Raw genomic sequence first — 16,870 nt, 5'->3', positions numbered from 1 at the left:
ACCCTGTCTTTTGCTATTTTGTTATAAATTACGTTTGAAATTTATTACTGTATTTCTAACAGATGAGCACATCTTTGGTGTAGTTTACATCTAATGCAATTGAAAAGTTTACGATAAAATATTCCTGGAAAAATACCTTGTAGATTACCTCTTTTTGTCTTGTATCTGGTGCGCAGGTACTAGTTTCTTTGATTAAAATCCAAGTTGATTAAAACCCAAGTTATATTCATTTGACGAATGCGTATTATCTGCACCAACATCTAATAATTAGTAATGTCATAGTATTATCATAAACATTTTGTGTGTAACGTACACATGATATCACAGTGATTACAACATTTATAACAGGTTCTCGTTCTAAAAATCCGACCTGTCATTAAATATACTTTTTATCTGAAAAACCATATAGTTTTGTTAAATATGTAGAAAGATCCAAGTTACACACTTTGTCTTTGTCTTAATCCGTTGTCTTTTTTTTATATATACAATAAAATCTAAAAAATTCTCGGTCCGTCATTTGAAGTCTCTTTAAGAGCAAAGCCTTTTATTTTGTGTCTTCCTTTTTTGTTTACTTCAATATATTTTTCATAAATATATGAAACTAAAAAAGAAAGACCGTACTAAAAAATAACAAGACTTTATATATATATATATATAATTTATATATTTATATGTATATATAAATTTTTTTTTAAAAGACCTTTTACGTTTCAATCAAGTGAACAGACATTTTGGATCTTACTGAGCATATTCACCATACATTTAGTATATTATATTATATGTAATATTTTAGGCACTTGAACATCAATAACTTGCAGAATAAGAAAGATAAATCTAAAAAAAATTCCAAATAGAACTGCTTAGAACGTTTAACCGAGTTGTTAACGTTTTACTGAGTATTGAATCCAGTGAAGTATATACGTTTTCAAATCGTATAGAACATTAAATTAATCGGCAATTGAAAACTTTGCCCATTTTTTCTCACTAATAAGTAACCATTGATATCAATTATATATTACCTCTACTCTTACTTCTATCTCGCAAAAGAATTTTAACTACATCTCACATTTGTGTGTATAAGACGGGGAGAGTTCAACTTAATTAAAATTAATAATAAATATATAACCGTTCTCAACAAAGAAAGAGAGAGAGAGAGAAAGTATTTCTCTCAAAAAAGTAATAATAAAAATTGAACTTTAAACAATACTTCGATGATATCATCCTCGCCGCGGAGTATTTTCTTTTTGTGTTAGAAAATCGCGTCGCAAATATCATAAAAGTTTTCGTCACCGGGGTGTCACCTCAGTGCTTCTTCATGTGATTAAGCATGATTGTTCGCGTGACAAAACCTTTTCCGCAGAGCGTGCAGGTATAGGGACGCTCCCCTGTGTGATATCGGCGGTGTACGGTTAACGTTGATGCCTGCGTAAACGATTTGCCGCACATGGCGCAGAGATATGGCCTTTCGCCAGTGTGAATGCGCTGATGCACCACGTAATACTTGCGATGCGTGAAGCCCTTGCCGCACACGTCGCAAACCAACGGCCTCGACCTGTGTACCGCCTTATGCGTGGTTAGCGACTCGGCGGTGGTGAACTGCTTGGAGCACGAGTCGCAGGGATAGGTCATGGACTTGGCGGGTAACATGGGATTGCCGAGGTTGCCGGGCATGGGCTCGATGGGCGACACCGCGTTCCCGGCGATTCTGTTGTCGTTGCTCGTCGGCATCGTTCTGTGCGTTTTCGCATGATGATTGTACAGGTTGCGCGTCTCGAAACGCATCAGGCACCTCGGACAGGAGTACGGCTTGTCCTGGCCGATCTCTTGGTGCATCCTCCGGTGACGTTCGAGTAGCGTGCGGTAACGGAAACTCGCCTGACAGATGTCGCACGCGAACGTCTTCTCCATGTTATTGCCACCGGGCGACCCGAGATTCGCGGAGGTCGACGCGCACGTGGCCATGGGCGCGGAATGCGTGACCTCGTGCATCTTCAGGTGGCTTAGAGCGACGAAGGTGCGCGAGCAGACGGCGCACGAGTATCTCGGCTGATTCTCGATGTTGTGCTCGTACTCGGAGCGCATGGTGTGACTCGTTCGTATGTGATAGTTAAGCTTAAGAGCGGTTCGAAACTCGAGTCCGCACGTGTTGCACGGATAGGACTCGGTGAGGATCTGCACCTGGTCGAGCAGGGCCTGATCCGGATACACGGACTGAAAGTGCGGAGAGACTAACGTCGACGTTAACATTGACGATTGATTCGTAAATATGGAGTTGCTTTGCAGAAGGTTACAACTGACAGACATGCCGATCTCACCGGTCTCGGGCGAGGGCGAGAGTATCTGACGAAGCATCCCCGACAATCCGCCGAAGGTCTCGCCTGCTTCCCTGAAATCGACAAAACCCAAGGACATTGCAACGGAGAACGACCCGTGGCCACACACAGCTTTCTTTTTTTTTCTTTTTTTGATTCTGCTCTTTGTGTTCATTACAATATCTCGTTGCATACAGGCAGTGAAAAGAGAGGATAGAGAAAGAAAAAGAGAAAGAAGAGAGAGAAATATATAAGAAAAACAGAGAAAGATAGATCTTATGCTTGTGTGAGTGCTGCAAGGTGGTCGGTGCAAGGTGCTTGGGCCATTGCTCGGCATCTCTTTCCGATGCAATAATAAACAATGTGTGTCACAAGACCGTGAACGTGCGGAATCGAGAAAGTCGTCGTGATTATCGTCAAAGTCAAAGCGGATCTCTAGAGGTTTCATCACTCCTCAAAGCTTTCCGAATTCGCACAATTCAAGTTTTTTTTTATATAATAATTCAAGTTTTTAATATAAAAACACGTATGTATAGTATTTAAAAAGCTTTTGTAAATACTATAGTTGAATATTATTTCACTTTTGCAGACCTATTGTTACTTCCGTTGCTGATACTCGTTAGCATAACTAGCACCACGTTCGAGACGAGTAATTTAAAGAAACATATGACGTGTGTAAAAGAACACTGGCGTATGTATGTGTATGTATGTGTATAATACGTACATATTACATGTAACATGTGTGCGCGAAATACACAGACACACACACGTTTTGATCATCTCAATATACGATATTAGCGAAAGGGAAAAAAGTAAAGATCAAGCCAGAAAACTTGGCAAACCAGATGAAAAAGAAGCAAAATTTTGCTCAAAAAATTCACTCTCGTAATTAAATGTTATTACAAAATTATTATACTTTCTTACTTTAATGTAGAAAAATTAAAAAAAAAACGCAGACTGAATCAGGTAGGAAAAAAAGTTCTCACCTTTTTAAACAATCTGTTTCACGACGTTTGTGGCATCTTCTTCTTATAGAGTTGCGACGCAAAGGTACCGGTGCGACTTCCCACGCACACGCGAACACACCTCTCGGCAACATTCGGCACGTCACAAAGAGATATACGTACATAATGTACGGAAAAAGAGAAAATAAAAATGTCAATCAAAAGTTGCGAACAATTCAAGGTAAAATCGAAATTTATTATTCAATACTTGAAAGTGACTTATGAAAGTTCGATGCGTAAAAGAATACAAAAACGCAATATCGAACTTTTAAAAGTCGGAACTGAATAATACGATTTTTCCTCGCTCTTTTTCGCGCTTGTATTTAAAAATTCATTTTGTTCCGTGAACGACAACGGAACACGCACACACAATCCGATGTGTTGTTTCAAATATTGCAGCCAATTTAGGCGCAACGCAAAATAGCTCAAATATCTCAGAAAATTTCTTTCATCGGCGCAATTCATTGCAAGCCTGGTTATTTTCAATATAAAAAAATGCCGTTTTTTTGCGATAATCTATTCGCGCCAAAAAGCGCGCGCAAAACGACATGACACGAATGTCTCGAGCAATGTGCGCACAAATGTCTAAAAACTCGTCAAAATATTTCAATTTCACGTTTGAATACGAAGGAAAAAAATACGCGTTTAATAAAAAAGTCGTAAAGACAATGCAAATTCATGTACCAACAATACAATGTGCACATGATAATTGGTTTTCTATGTATATAATAAAAAAAAAGAAAAAAAAGAAAAAAAAACTACTATTGTTACAGAAAGAAATAAAATAGTGATACTCGCCTTGTGTTTCTGTGAAATCTCCTCTTGACGCAGCAGTTTCTTTTAAATTCTTTGTCATTTCGTAGAATCTTCTAATTGCGAAGGAAATATAATCCTTCCGGTCTTCTCCAAAGCCCAATGAGGTTGAGTTTCAACCGATCACTCTCTTGATTACAATACACTTGCACGCGTTGTTTTATCATCATTCGATTACAGTATCGCGTAACATTTCGTAACGATTTTGTGGTAATGTTTTTTTTATACGTCAATCAAATGTGATATTTATAATTCTTAAGATTAATCTATAAATTATATGTTAATATACAAAATCCTGGCAACATCGTAAAGCGCAGGCATCGGAAAGCACGATGGTAAAACGAGAAATGGGTCTTTTTTTTTTTTCATTGCAATTTCAAATTCAAAGTATCTATCGTCTGTGACTTTTTGAAATTGGCCGAATATATTTGGTCATGTGCGGCATTTAGTGCCATCACGTAAGCGTGGAAATATTAATATCGACAACATGTAAACATTTTGGTTTCCGAGCGGACAGAGAGATCAGGCTGGTTCTCGTCGCGCGCGTGTCACGATGTAAGAGAGACAGAGTGCGTTCTCATTCGCACACGTTATTTTATATTAAAAAAAAATGCACGTAACATGTGTAGAAACCAATCCAGAGAAATCTCTTTGTCCGACTGTTTTCATTACATATATATATATATGTATATATATGTAGATATATATGACATATAGAGTCCATTTCGCGCGTATGTATATGTATAAGATATGTGTAACTCAAGCAACAACATGTCCATTTTAGAATTGTATAAAATTAAATTCAGATCCCTTGTATATTCCCTTGCAATTCGAAATGCACTCTGTATACATGCTATCACATGTAATAGTAATGATGGTGTTTAGCAATTTCTGTGTTTTAAAATATAACAACCATATAATATGTAAGTATTTTTCCAAATAACAATTTACAAAATTATAATAAATTATCAGTAAATGCTCTACGAATAAGAAAAGTGTAAAAATTGCTAAACACCTAGGGCCAAAGATGGTTGTGGGGTGTGTCCAAAACTTACCTTGTGTAAATTGTATTTTGCTTTTCTTATAAAAAAATAAAATAATAATAATAATAATCAATGTTAAGATGTATTTTACTTTAGGTTTCGTGCGTTATGCTTTTTTTTCTTGTTCCATTTATCACTTTAAAACTGATAAGACATGATGACGGCAAACAAATTGTGTCTAACACATGCAGTTTCAAGTAGCAACAGATATTCTTAGCCACGAGAGATATTGATTTCTTTAAAAATAGTTACGCAACAGTAAATCCACCGGTTTTATTTTCACAATTTTTTCCTTCTATAAATTTTATTATTGTAATATACGAAAAGAAAATTGAATCTGAGAAAATTTGATTATTTGAACATCGATCGTATTCCTAGTTCGTAACGAAAATATTAAATAACTCGTTGTACCGATAAAGTTGAAAAGAAAGATGAGACAAAAGTGAATAAAAATCAACAGAACATTGTGTGTCTTTGTGTATATTTGCCACAACAAGTAACATCTTTGACCCTCAGATAATAAAGTAAAAAAAACAGAAAACTCACCCAGTTTTCGGATCTACGTCTTCTGTTTGCGGTATCACCATGTTATCGGGAAGTTCCGTAATCTTTTGTTGCTGAAGCCCGGAAGGACCTGCTTCTTCACACGCCAGAGAGACATTTACAAACGTCGTAGGCTCGACTGCTCTCCTGTTGTTAGGATCCTCTTCACTTTCTTCTTTTACAGGTAGGCCTTTAACAGAGAAGTGCACATATTTTGTTTTTTTCTCTCTTCTAACTTTTACGCTATTTTCTATAAAAATATAACAAACAATATGGAAGATACAATATATCAATACACATACCTTCATCCGCATCGCATTCCTCTTCAAAATTTTCGTCTTCTTCGCTACTCTCTTCTTCTTCCTCTTGTTGCATAGGGGTATCTGACTGATTCTGATTAATATGTACCTGCTCGTGTGCCATTTGTGTGCTTGGTCCGGCTACTGAAACATTTTGTACTGACTCTCCAGTGTTATCCATAGGAACTGAGGTTATTTGTTGAGTAGTGCCCGATATCATCATCGGCATGTCCATTATGTTGTCCATTATGTTCATACTGCTTTGATGTTCGCCCACTTGATGCATTACAGTGTCTTCTAATCTGTTGTTTTTGCTGTTCTCGTCTGCTCTCATTTCGTTCTAAAGTTAAACATAATCCACAATTAGACCTTGTTCCCACTCGAGTGTTCATAAGAACTGTACGCATAAAGTTTCGATCAAAAACAATTTTTTGTTCTCATTTATCTTTGCTAAAATTATTGCCAATAAAGCATTATCAACAAAACATCATGTACAACAGACATATTTCTGTTTGATTTGAAAACAACTTACAAAAACTATACAGCAAGAAATTGAAACTACTAGTTACTATTGCTACCATTGCTAAGATAAACACAGACAAATGAAGATCTGAGACATAAGACAGTCTGCATATCTCTGAAAACTTTCTAGGTACTTTTTTTGTTTCGATAACAGTTTGCAAGACTGGATATTCTAACAATCTCTTGATGCATGAAGTTGCATCAGCTTTGAACATTAGTGAAGATAAAAATGACAAATGAACACTCACTAAAAATATCTACACTATTAACATGCTTATGTGAATTTAATGTGAATTTGCTTTTATAATTTTCATGTAAAACGTGTGTGCATTTCACCTTCATGTAGACATTGTGACTACATGGTCAATCAAATCATACACAGCAAACAATAAATATTACATAAAATGCTAATTACCGAACTGAGAACATTCCCAATATAGTTTTGTTTGTCATCTTCCATTTGAACATCTCCTAGTAGTTGCAGCAATTGCTTCTCCGAGTTTGCAGTAGTGTTGCAGAATGAATAAAAACATTCTACCTTGCATACACATTCCTTACATATCTTCTTAGGTAGTTTATCTTCTCTGGCAACCTACGCAATCATAGCAAAACATCAGAATTTGAGTAGAGCAAGACATTAATATTAATAACCCAAGCGTTGTAAGATTGGATCAGTATCACCTTCCTTAGTCATGTATATGTACAAGTGTATTCCTAGCAACTTAATATCAATTATTTATATAAAAATACTGAGATTGTTACAACCCTGTCACAAAATTGCAAGATAATTAGTGTTTACGCACAATAATGCGTTATTATTAAAATTTTAAATATATTCGCGCGATATTTCAGGAAAATCGAGACACAATGCTGCATAAACCGGAACTACTAACGTAGTCTGCGGCAAATAACGAAATGTAGACGATTGAGACTCGATTAGCTGGGTGTACAACTCAGTAGTGTCTAGATGAGAATTACCTATTGCATATCATTATCGGAACGAGGGATATTTTTCAGCAGACGATAATTCCAGAAAAAAGCGCGGCAAAGATCGGTCGACCCGGGGCAGTGGCGTCACAAAGCGCAACAAGCAAACCGCAAATAAGATTGGAAACGCGGCCATACGCCACATGAAGACTGTCGGCGTGCTATTTTCGCTTGTCGCGCTTTTTTCCGCCCCGTCCACAAGTCGGTTCGAAAAGCCGTCAGTGGAAACGACGGCGTTTAATGGGCGCCGTCGACGCGAGACCAAGAGTCTCGCAAGCCAAACGAGAATATTAACAAAATGGCGGGTCGCCATAGTGGCGATGGCGTAGTTGGCTTCTTACCTTGACCGGCAAACAGGCGGTGATCTTGAGAAAGATCTGCCGCACGTCGCCCTCGCCTTCGAAAATCGGCACAGAAACCTCATCCTTTACGAGACAGAGTCGACACAGATCTAGGTAGTCGAGTGAGGACATCTTCCCGTGTAGAACGCCAGCCTTAAGGACAAAGCCGCGCCCGTAACGTACTGTCGTCGCCAGTAACCCAATCGCTGTCCGGCCGTTGTCGAGAAGAACTCGGCTGTTGTTCATCGGCTTGGCGTCTACGGCACTTCGGTCGCTTTCGTCGCTCCTCGGTCGCTGTCGACGTCCCTCGGCTCGGTTCGTGACGACTCGGCGAAATCGTTCGCGTATCGATCGACTTCGACCAAAGCCAACCGCCTTCACACACGACAGTCCTCAATGCTGGCCGAAGGTTTTCTTCTTTGGAAACGCTCGCCAGATCGATGCGAACTGAATTTCTCACCAAAACGGACTTAAATTTACGGAAGGCCGCGCCTCCAATCAAATTCCGGCATTCTCGCGGAATCTCGTTTCAGGCTGACGAAGTCCGCGTGCGAACAATGATCCAAACAGATCGTTTTGTGTGTGTGCGCGTGTGTATGTCGCACACACACGTACATACACATTGTAAGCGCGAATGTCGTGCAAACAAGTAATCAGCAATTAGGTCAATTTCATCTTTTGCGCGCACGCCAGGTGCTGGCTCTTTCGACGCGTTTGTGAATTGCGCTTGTTCCAATTCAAAACGAAATAGATACGAACGTAAGAGCGAGTATTTGAAAAAGAAGAGAGAAGAGACGAAAAAAAAATTAAAAAAACAGCAAAGACAGAGGCTCGATTTTGCGTGTCTACTCGCGAGCAGTCTTTTATGTAACGCGTAAAGTTTGTCATCGATTTTTGGCGTTTCTGATCGGGAAAATCAGCTCCGGTTTGGTGACAATCGTGAGATTTCCGAGACATCTCCCGTTTCTCAAATTACAGAAGACAGACGGCGGTTCGATGTTTTAATTGCCCAATTAAATTTCAGATCTGATGTTTGCTTCTTGAACGTAGACGTAATTAATGACGCAGAAGCGTTGCGAATGTCGTAGTCTCTGTCGTCGACTACGTTGATCAAGCGCCTTGCTGATTGATCATCAAACGTTGGCGATCGCGTTTACGATCGCGTTTTCTCATCGAGCGGAAATTTTGTCCCTGTAGGGCTTTCGCGTCCCGCCGCGGGAACAAAAGAACGCCGAGCGACGCCGACCCGTCGACGTCACAAGACGCCACCACCGGCCGGATTCCCTTACGTGTCTCTCTCACTCTCTGTATCTCTCTCTTTCCCTTTATCTCTCTCTCTCTCTCTCTCTGTCTCTCTTTCTCTCTCCCTCCATTGTCATACGACCTATGACATACTCGCGATATCCAGCGAGAGATCATGCGTTCCGCGTGCACGTAGTTTTGACGCGCTTTTGTTCGCCGATCATCGGTCGATTATTTGACGGGAGAGCAGATTCTCACGGTGCTTCCTTTCCCAAAAACCTGAGGCATATATCACAGAGGGACGGCGATTTACGTCGTGATTACGTGCGAAGGGGCCAAAGCTCGCTCTGCTGCGCCTTCGACGGAAAGTGAGTGTGACGTGATTTTCGTCTATTAGTCGTAAGAGACAAGGACGGCGACAAACAATGACATCTGACGTGTAAAATTGCTGAAATGTCAAAAAGATGAATAGGAAAAGAGATACACCATGAGAGAGAATGTTACAGATTAAGGAGAGAGGTTATGTTTTTGCAAAGAAAGCACAGATGATGTGTAAATATGGGTATGGACGATAAGCGGAGTGACGTGTAGAAGAAAAAGAGTGAGAGAGAGAGAAAGAGAGTATATGTATGTATGCGAGAGCGGAAGGGAGATATATACATATACATTTTATATACAGATATAGAGAAGGGGAGTAAGAAATACTACTGCGAACGGTAGAATGTGTAAGATTGAAATAGCGCACGTAAGTTCTGCAGCAACCAATTGAATAATAAATCAAGGTAAAATTAAATAAAATTTTGAATATCTGTAAGAGAGTGGCACGAATGAATGAACAACAAAAGTGTGAGCAAGAAAAATGTTTATAAAGGTTTTTAAAGTTGTGTATAATATAAACAAGTGGGAAAATGTGAATTGTTAAATATGTTGTACATGTGAAGAACATTTGAATATTTTTTGCAGAAAATTTAAAGGATGAGCAGAACAAGAGAACAGGCAGGCCCATCCAAGCCATCTGGCTCGGCGGGTTCTGCTGAGGAGAAAGAGAAAGATGACAGGATGTTTGAATGCAATATTTGTCTGGATACAGCAAAGGATGCTGTAGTTAGTATGTGTGGTCATTTGTTTTGGTGAGTGTGATGATACAGCAAAAAAAAAAACAAGTTTATTACTCTTTTGTAATTATGTTAATCAACACTTTGTATGTGATTAAAACTTTTGCTATTACAATATAATAACCACTATTATTTATAATTATACCTGAATAATATGAGAAATAACAATACAGTTGGCCATGCTTACATCAGTGGTTAGAGACCAGACCCACTAGGCAAGTCTGCCCAGTCTGTAAAGCTGCCATAAGCAAAGAAAAAGTCATTCCACTGTACGGGCGTGGTGCTACAAAACACGAGGATCCAAGGTGAATTTGATTATTTCTTTTGAAAATTTAAAAATAGATCATTTATGTGAAATAATATCAAAGAATATTACACATCTTATAGATTAGATTTTATCTTCAGAAGTAAAAGAAAATTAAATGACAATAATTTAGTCAAAAATAAATTAAAGAAATTTGTTTACACTACAGGAATAACGTACCACCACGACCAGCTGGTCAAAGATCAGAACCAGAATCTAACGTTGGGTTTCCGGGCTTCGGTTTCGGCGATGGTTCCTACATGTCATTCGGCATAGGCACTTTTCCATTTACTTTCTTCACATCGACTTTTAGTATCGGAGAAACGAGACCAACCGCAGGTAACATTTAGATCACAACAGCTGATTTCATAAGAAGTTGGTAGAAAAACTGTGCATTTCTCTAATTAAAGAAATTGAAATTTGTTTATGATAATGCTTTCGCCGGTAATTTGTACAGACGGGAGTTTGTAAAACAGCAAAATTACTTTTGTGTTTATAGCTCCCAGAGGCACGCCACAGTTCGAGGAAGAGCAGTTCTTGTCTAAGGTATTTTTGTGGTTGGCGGTTGTATTCATCTGCTGGCTGTTGATGGCATAACAGTTCTTTTATTCTAAAGCCAGACACATATGTACATCTCTCCACCACAACTTGTAATACTTTTCGATCCTACTTGTAAACGTTTTTTTGTTGTTGTTCCATGATTGTGCAACAATCTCTGTATTGGTCTCTTGTCTGGTTTCTTGCAAAAATTATCTTTACAAGGAAAATACACGTCTCGTTAGTCGCGTGCGTGTTCCCGAAGGTGTACAAATGAAAATAATTGTTTCTTCCTATTTTTGCTTCTTGAAAAACGGGTGAATTTCTCGTGAAAACGATTTTACACACACACACATACAAAACAAAATTGTCGATATCTGGATGCGCGCGATGCCAGTGTCTCTCCGATTTTTAACATCTCGCACTTTTCGAAGGATAATATTCTCTTTTACGTATGTGTATATACTATATGTATAAATACATTTATATAGAGAGAACGAAAGAAAACTCTTTACATAAGCGACCATCTAACATCTAATATCTTTGTAACAGTATGGTATAAGTGGGATACACAGAAAAAGGGAATATTAATACGTACTAAGGACAATCGCGTGAGAGAGGAACTATGGATTTGAACAATCGTACGTGTGTATATACATTTAATCTAGAATTTAAGTTGAGGTGATGTGCGAGCGTTTTTGAAGAACACGTTTAAGTGGCGCAAGAAAATGAATTTTCGCGAAAATATAGCAATAACACCGCAAAGTTATGCTTATTCGTTGCTCCTATTTCGTTTAATGATCCTTTGTTTTATTACTCCGTCGCAAATCTGTAAGAAGTTTTTTAAAATTTTTCCGAAATTTATGTAATTTCTTATGTGTTTTAATCGTTTTTTAAATAACAAATCTTTCATTCAAGAATGTAACGCTTGAACAATTAATAGGAATGCATGCGAGAGAACAGTCTCTCGGAACTTTCGTTTTCACGTGCCTTTGGCGCGTTGTCCTTCGTAACAAGACGAATCGATCCAGACGCCCAGAAAAACGAAAGATTCCGATATATTGCTATTTTTTTGTGTGCTACCAAAGTTTTTCGTATTTAGTTTTTTGGGTAAATAAAATGAAGAATAATTAGTAATAACTCTTTTATTTATTGTTATATTCATTTATTGTTATTGTTTTTTTTTTAGATACAAAATAAAATTGTGCAGTATATGTATTAAAAAATTATACATATTACATATATATATATAGTATATATATTATATATATGTATATATATAAATCTCTAATTGGTGTGAAATATATTGCGCCGCTTCATTCCGGTTTAAATTGCACTATTTAGTAATTGTAAAATATATTTGTATATTAAAGAGTATGCAATATTTTACCTCGTTTGACTACCAAATCTGGAATTGTTTTTTTTTGCTCATACATCGACATATGCGCTATTCTGAATGGTTTTTACCGAAGCTCAATTCTCACAGATGAAAAAATTGCACACTAAAAACTTTTTTACAGCTTGTAAGCTCTAAAGCTTTTTGTTCTGAATTACGCCGTTGCTAATTATTCACCTAACAGTAGTTACTTTAATATCACATGAAGAAATTAACGTAATTATTTCAAGTTCTCTTAGTATGGCGAGAATTGGATCTTCGTTAATGGTTTTTCTCAAGTAATAAATTTGCGGACTATTGTCTCTTAAGTACATTGACTTGAGTAGCTTATATCTCGTCCTTGTTGAGTTTCTTAGTAAAACCTTTGGAAACTAGCAATTCGTTGCATTCCTTCCGAGTCAACTTGGCCAACAACAATCTCTCCACCTCCTGAAATATTTTTAAAACTCAAGTAAAATTGTATAACAGCATATTATGCCTATTTGTGTTATGCATAAATAAACTGCTTATTTTGTTTTTTGTCATCCTACTTCTTCATGTTCGTTGAACAACACGAGCTCAGGCACTGCTCCTTGGATGTGTTTAAATTCCACATTGTTGCTACATAATACATATGTATTTATTAAGGATGTTCTTTTATATTGTTTAAAAAAAAGCAATTTGTAAAAATACATGTACATACTTAAATGTACACACAGTACATTTTATGTATAAAATTTATATTGGCATATGCGACACCTGTGTATAAAAATATAAAAAATTTCTATTAAAAAATATGTAAAAGAAAGTTACATCTAAAAAATTGCAACGCAAACTCTACATATTTAACAAAGTGACGAGTATCTTATATTCACGCTGCAAGGACACAGCTGTAAAAAAAAATCAACAAGCAAGGATCCTAAAAACTGTAAACCGTTGAAATTTGCAACCACAGATGCGCCGTTTAAAGGATACTATTGTGGTACATCCTCGAAGATGAACTGTTTGACATCTGACAGCCGGTTCAGCGAGCAGCCTCCGCAGCTCTGAAAACAAGACCAAGTGATAAACTCATTTATGCGTAAACGTTATACACACACTGATCTCTCGATGTGTAAACTTTTATTTTTCCGCAAATAGTAGCTATATAGTTGAACATTTTGAACGTGGCAACATATTGCGATAAGTGCTATGTACAAATCTCATGAATTTAATAGAAACGCGACAAGTGCATTGCATACCTCGACTCTGGCAGATGCATAATAACCGTTCGTAGAATTTACAAACGGAACGAAGGAAACAGCGATTGCGAATAACACAAACGCGAAAAGATAACAGACCTTCGTGCTGGACGCCATTGTATTTAGCATAGGTATTTAACTCACTTTCAGAGCAGACCACCAGCAGACCACCGTCTGATATCCCTCTCTACTCTTTCATGCTCTTATCAATTTTCGCGAATAGGTACGGGGGGTCTAAGGGTAAGAGGGGTAGTTTTTCTAACGATTGCGCCAACGTCGTACTTGGCGCTAGTGAGCGCTCAAACGCCAAAGAGAACGAGTGCACAAATCGCTCATAAGCGTTTAAACTGAACTGAACGCATCTTATGTGTTCCAAAAGTCAATATTTAAGAAAAAATGGCGCTATCTTGTGCGAGTAAGTATTAAGAACGGAAAAGAGATTGTGTAGAATTTGCAGTAGTGAGATAACTTTTTCTTCAATTTCTTCTTTCCTTTCTTTGTGTTCGAATGCATTTTTCTACAAGTGTATTGTTGAAATATATCCGAATTTACTGCCGGTAAATGAATGTATCTAACCTCACTAGTAATAAAAACTTTCATTGAACGTGTAAAACATGTTTACATTGTGTATCAATATGTGTATAAAACACAATTTAGAAACATCACAGTCTAATTTCTTCTTAATGAAGATAATTTTTATGAAAAGATGTAAAATGAAAACATTTTTCAGTCTGTAACGAGGTTCCAGAACATCCAGTAATATCTCCTGTTTCGGGATCAATATTTGAAAGACGTCTCATCGAGAAATATGTGGCTGAAAATGGTGTGGATCCAATCAGTGGCAGGGAACTCAATGTTAAGCAGCTTATTGATATCAAAAGTATTAATTTTAATATTATATCTCGTTTGTTTTTAGTTAAAATACATGTAGTATTAACAAGTTAAAATTGTTGATGCGTATAAAGTTAACTTTAAAAAAAAGCTAATACAATTTTATGTTGGTCTATGTGTCTACATGCAAAATGTGTGTACATATCTAAAAAAGTCTACTTGTTGCAGCAACTCCAATTGTCAAACCCAAACCACCTAGCGCAACTTCTATTCCTGCAATATTAAAAAACTTACAAGATGAATGGGATGCTGTTATGTTGCACTCTTTTACATTGAGGCAGCAACTTCAAACTGCAAGACAGGAATTATCTCATGCCTTGTATCAGCATGACGCAGCTTGCCGTGTGATTGCTAGATTGACCAAGGAGGTCACTGCTGCTAGAGAAGCTCTGGCAACTCTTAAACCACAAGCTGGAATTGCTCAAGCGACTACAATCCCACAACCAGTATGTTGCATAGTAAAAATAATACATAGAAAGTTTTGTTTTTATCATGCTATTACAATTGCCATAGCATGTAAAAAAGCAATTTTTAATTAAAGATACTACAAATGTTTAAAAAAGAATATAAAACTTTGTAAAACATTGTGTCTGAAATTTTATTAGTAATGACAATAAAAAGTTGCGATCTGTGATAAGTATTTGTATTTTCCTTTAGGCTGTGGCAGTGGAGGCTGGTGGTACTGCTGCTCAACCAATGGAACAAGCTGGTATTACAGAAGATGTTATTCAGAAGCTACAGGAACGTGCGACTGTTCTCACTCAGGAGCGAAAACGACGTGGTCGCTCAGTGCCAGATGATCTGATGCCTCAGGAGAGTATTCGGTCTTTCCAGACCCTTGCATCGCATCCTGTGAGTTTAACTCTTATATCTCTTAAAATTTATGATTACATTTGGAGATCATATACATCGTAATACAATAAAAATAAGAGATCGAATAAAGTAAAATAATTATTTTAAGTATATTAAATAATGTATTATATAAATTTTCTAGGGACTACATTCCGCCAGCGTTCCAGGAATTCTGGCACTTGATATTCACGGAGCTGACACTAGCAAAATTTTGACAGGTGGTGCCGATAAAAATGCTACAGTTTTCAATAAAGATACCGAACAAGTAGTGGCAATTCTTAAAGGTCACACGAAGAAGGTAATTCCAAGTTTTTTATAGCCATATCATTGCTTCTTTAAACGTATGTGTACTTATCGTTTTAAATATTTTCCCAGGTTACACGAGTTATTTATCATCCAGAGGAAGATCTTGTGATAACCGCATCGCCCGACACTACGATTCGCGTGTGGAACGTCGGCACAAGTCAGACGACCTTGTTACTGAAAGCTCACGATGCTCCTGTAACCGGATTGTCTTTACATCCAACTGGTGATTATCTGCTGAGTTCCTCTTTGGATCAGCACTGGGCTTTCTCAGACATACGCACTGGCAGATTATTGACTAAAGTAAGTTTTCAAAAATTTATACAGAGTTTGTTCTATGAATATTTTGATAACGTAAACGTGTGCTGTTGGATTATTTAGGTGTCAGGACAAGCAGGACAGCCATTGACCACAGCGCAGTTTCATCCTGACGGTTTAATCTTCGGTACTGGTACAGCGGACTCTCAAGTAAAGATATGGGATCTGAAAGAACAGTCTAACGTGGCGAACTTCCCGGGTCACACTGGCCCGATCACGGCGATCAGTTTCTCGGAAAATGGATATTACCTGGCTACGGCCGCTGAAGATTCGTGCGTCAAGCTTTGGGATTTACGCAAACTGAAGAATTTCAAGACTTTGCAACTTGAGGAATCTTACGAGGTGAAGGACATTTGCTTCGATCAAAGCGGAACTTACTTAGCGGTGGCAGGGACGGACGTCAGGTAAAATATTTCGTATTTTATCACTAATTCTATGTAATTTCATTTTCACGTGTATCTATAATTCAACGATTGCAAACTTACATAAATTTATGTTCATGCATTTCAGGGTGTATCTCTGCAAACAGTGGCAAGAATTGAAGGTTCTAAATGATCACACGGCGGCGGCAACGGGTGTACGCTTTGGAAAACACGCGCAATACATCGCGTCCACCAGCATGGATAGAACATTAAAGCTGTACGGATTGTCATAAAAATGAGACTATATACAGATATATCATTGTTTAATACAAGATTAAATTATTTTCTGTCACAGTAACAAGTCGGATTGCTTTTTTTTTTTTTTTTTTTTTTTTTTTTTTATATTCTTTATTTTGTAATATTATTAATTTATGAACTTACGTCTAGCAATTTATTCAGTTTTTTA

At 37.5% G+C, this 16,870-nt stretch overlaps 4 protein-coding genes across 6 annotated transcripts in view; 2 read left to right on the top strand and 2 right to left on the bottom strand.

The window, feature by feature from the left end:
* The window catches only part of LOC109858257 (zinc finger protein 62-like), a 41,365-nt gene extending 33,082 nt beyond the window's left edge, over positions 1-8,283 (bottom strand). Inside the window, exons 1-4 of the mRNA XM_020435334.1 lie at positions 7,865-8,283; positions 6,952-7,128; positions 6,018-6,354; positions 5,719-5,905 (exon numbers count right to left, since the gene is read on the bottom strand). Coding sequence (XP_020290923.1) covers positions 5,719-5,905; positions 6,018-6,354; positions 6,952-7,128; positions 7,865-8,110 — 947 coding nt within the window. The 5' untranslated portion in view covers positions 8,111-8,283. The remainder of the gene's footprint in view (positions 1-5,718; positions 5,906-6,017; positions 6,355-6,951; positions 7,129-7,864) is intronic.
* A 955-nt stretch (positions 8,284-9,238) lies between these two features.
* Positions 9,239-11,409, top strand: LOC109858265 (E3 ubiquitin-protein ligase RNF185-like). 3 transcript variants are annotated; one of them, XM_020435349.1, is made up of 5 exons: positions 9,239-9,474; positions 10,070-10,236; positions 10,395-10,526; positions 10,695-10,864; positions 11,025-11,409. In XM_020435349.1, the coding sequence occupies exons 2-5, from the start codon at positions 10,082-10,084 to the stop codon at positions 11,120-11,122; spliced, it is 555 nt and encodes a 184-aa protein (XP_020290938.1). In that variant the 5' UTR covers positions 9,239-9,474; positions 10,070-10,081; the 3' UTR covers positions 11,123-11,409. The 3 variants fall into 3 exon arrangements, with proteins under 3 accessions (XP_020290938.1, XP_020290940.1, XP_020290939.1); XM_020435351.1 differs by lacking the exon at positions 9,239-9,474 and adding an exon at positions 9,780-9,851; XM_020435350.1 differs by lacking the exon at positions 9,239-9,474 and adding an exon at positions 9,786-9,888.
* Positions 11,410-12,274: 865 nt separating this feature from the next.
* Positions 12,275-13,901, bottom strand: LOC109858266 (selenoprotein M-like). Its single transcript, XM_020435352.1, has 4 exons — positions 13,679-13,901; positions 13,413-13,483; positions 12,989-13,058; positions 12,275-12,887 (listed from the first exon to the last, which is right to left on the bottom strand). Exons 1-4 carry the CDS (start codon positions 13,805-13,807, stop codon positions 12,786-12,788), a joined length of 372 nt encoding a protein of 123 aa, XP_020290941.1. The 5' UTR covers positions 13,808-13,901; the 3' UTR covers positions 12,275-12,785.
* A 67-nt stretch (positions 13,902-13,968) lies between these two features.
* On the top strand, positions 13,969-16,784 carry LOC109858261 (pre-mRNA-processing factor 19). Its single transcript, XM_020435341.1, has 8 exons — positions 13,969-14,093; positions 14,409-14,558; positions 14,738-15,015; positions 15,227-15,421; positions 15,564-15,719; positions 15,797-16,027; positions 16,106-16,446; positions 16,553-16,784. Exons 1-8 carry the CDS (start codon positions 14,075-14,077, stop codon positions 16,695-16,697), a joined length of 1,515 nt encoding a protein of 504 aa, XP_020290930.1. The 5' UTR covers positions 13,969-14,074; the 3' UTR covers positions 16,698-16,784.
* The last annotated feature ends 86 nt before the right edge of the window (positions 16,785-16,870 follow it).

This window comes from Pseudomyrmex gracilis, unplaced genomic scaffold (genome assembly GCF_002006095.1).
Source record: "Pseudomyrmex gracilis isolate BER0280 unplaced genomic scaffold, ASM200609v1 scaffold_196, whole genome shotgun sequence".
Classification (NCBI taxonomy): domain Eukaryota; kingdom Metazoa; phylum Arthropoda; class Insecta; order Hymenoptera; family Formicidae; genus Pseudomyrmex; species Pseudomyrmex gracilis.
This window is presented reverse-complemented; position numbering and strand designations above follow the sequence as displayed.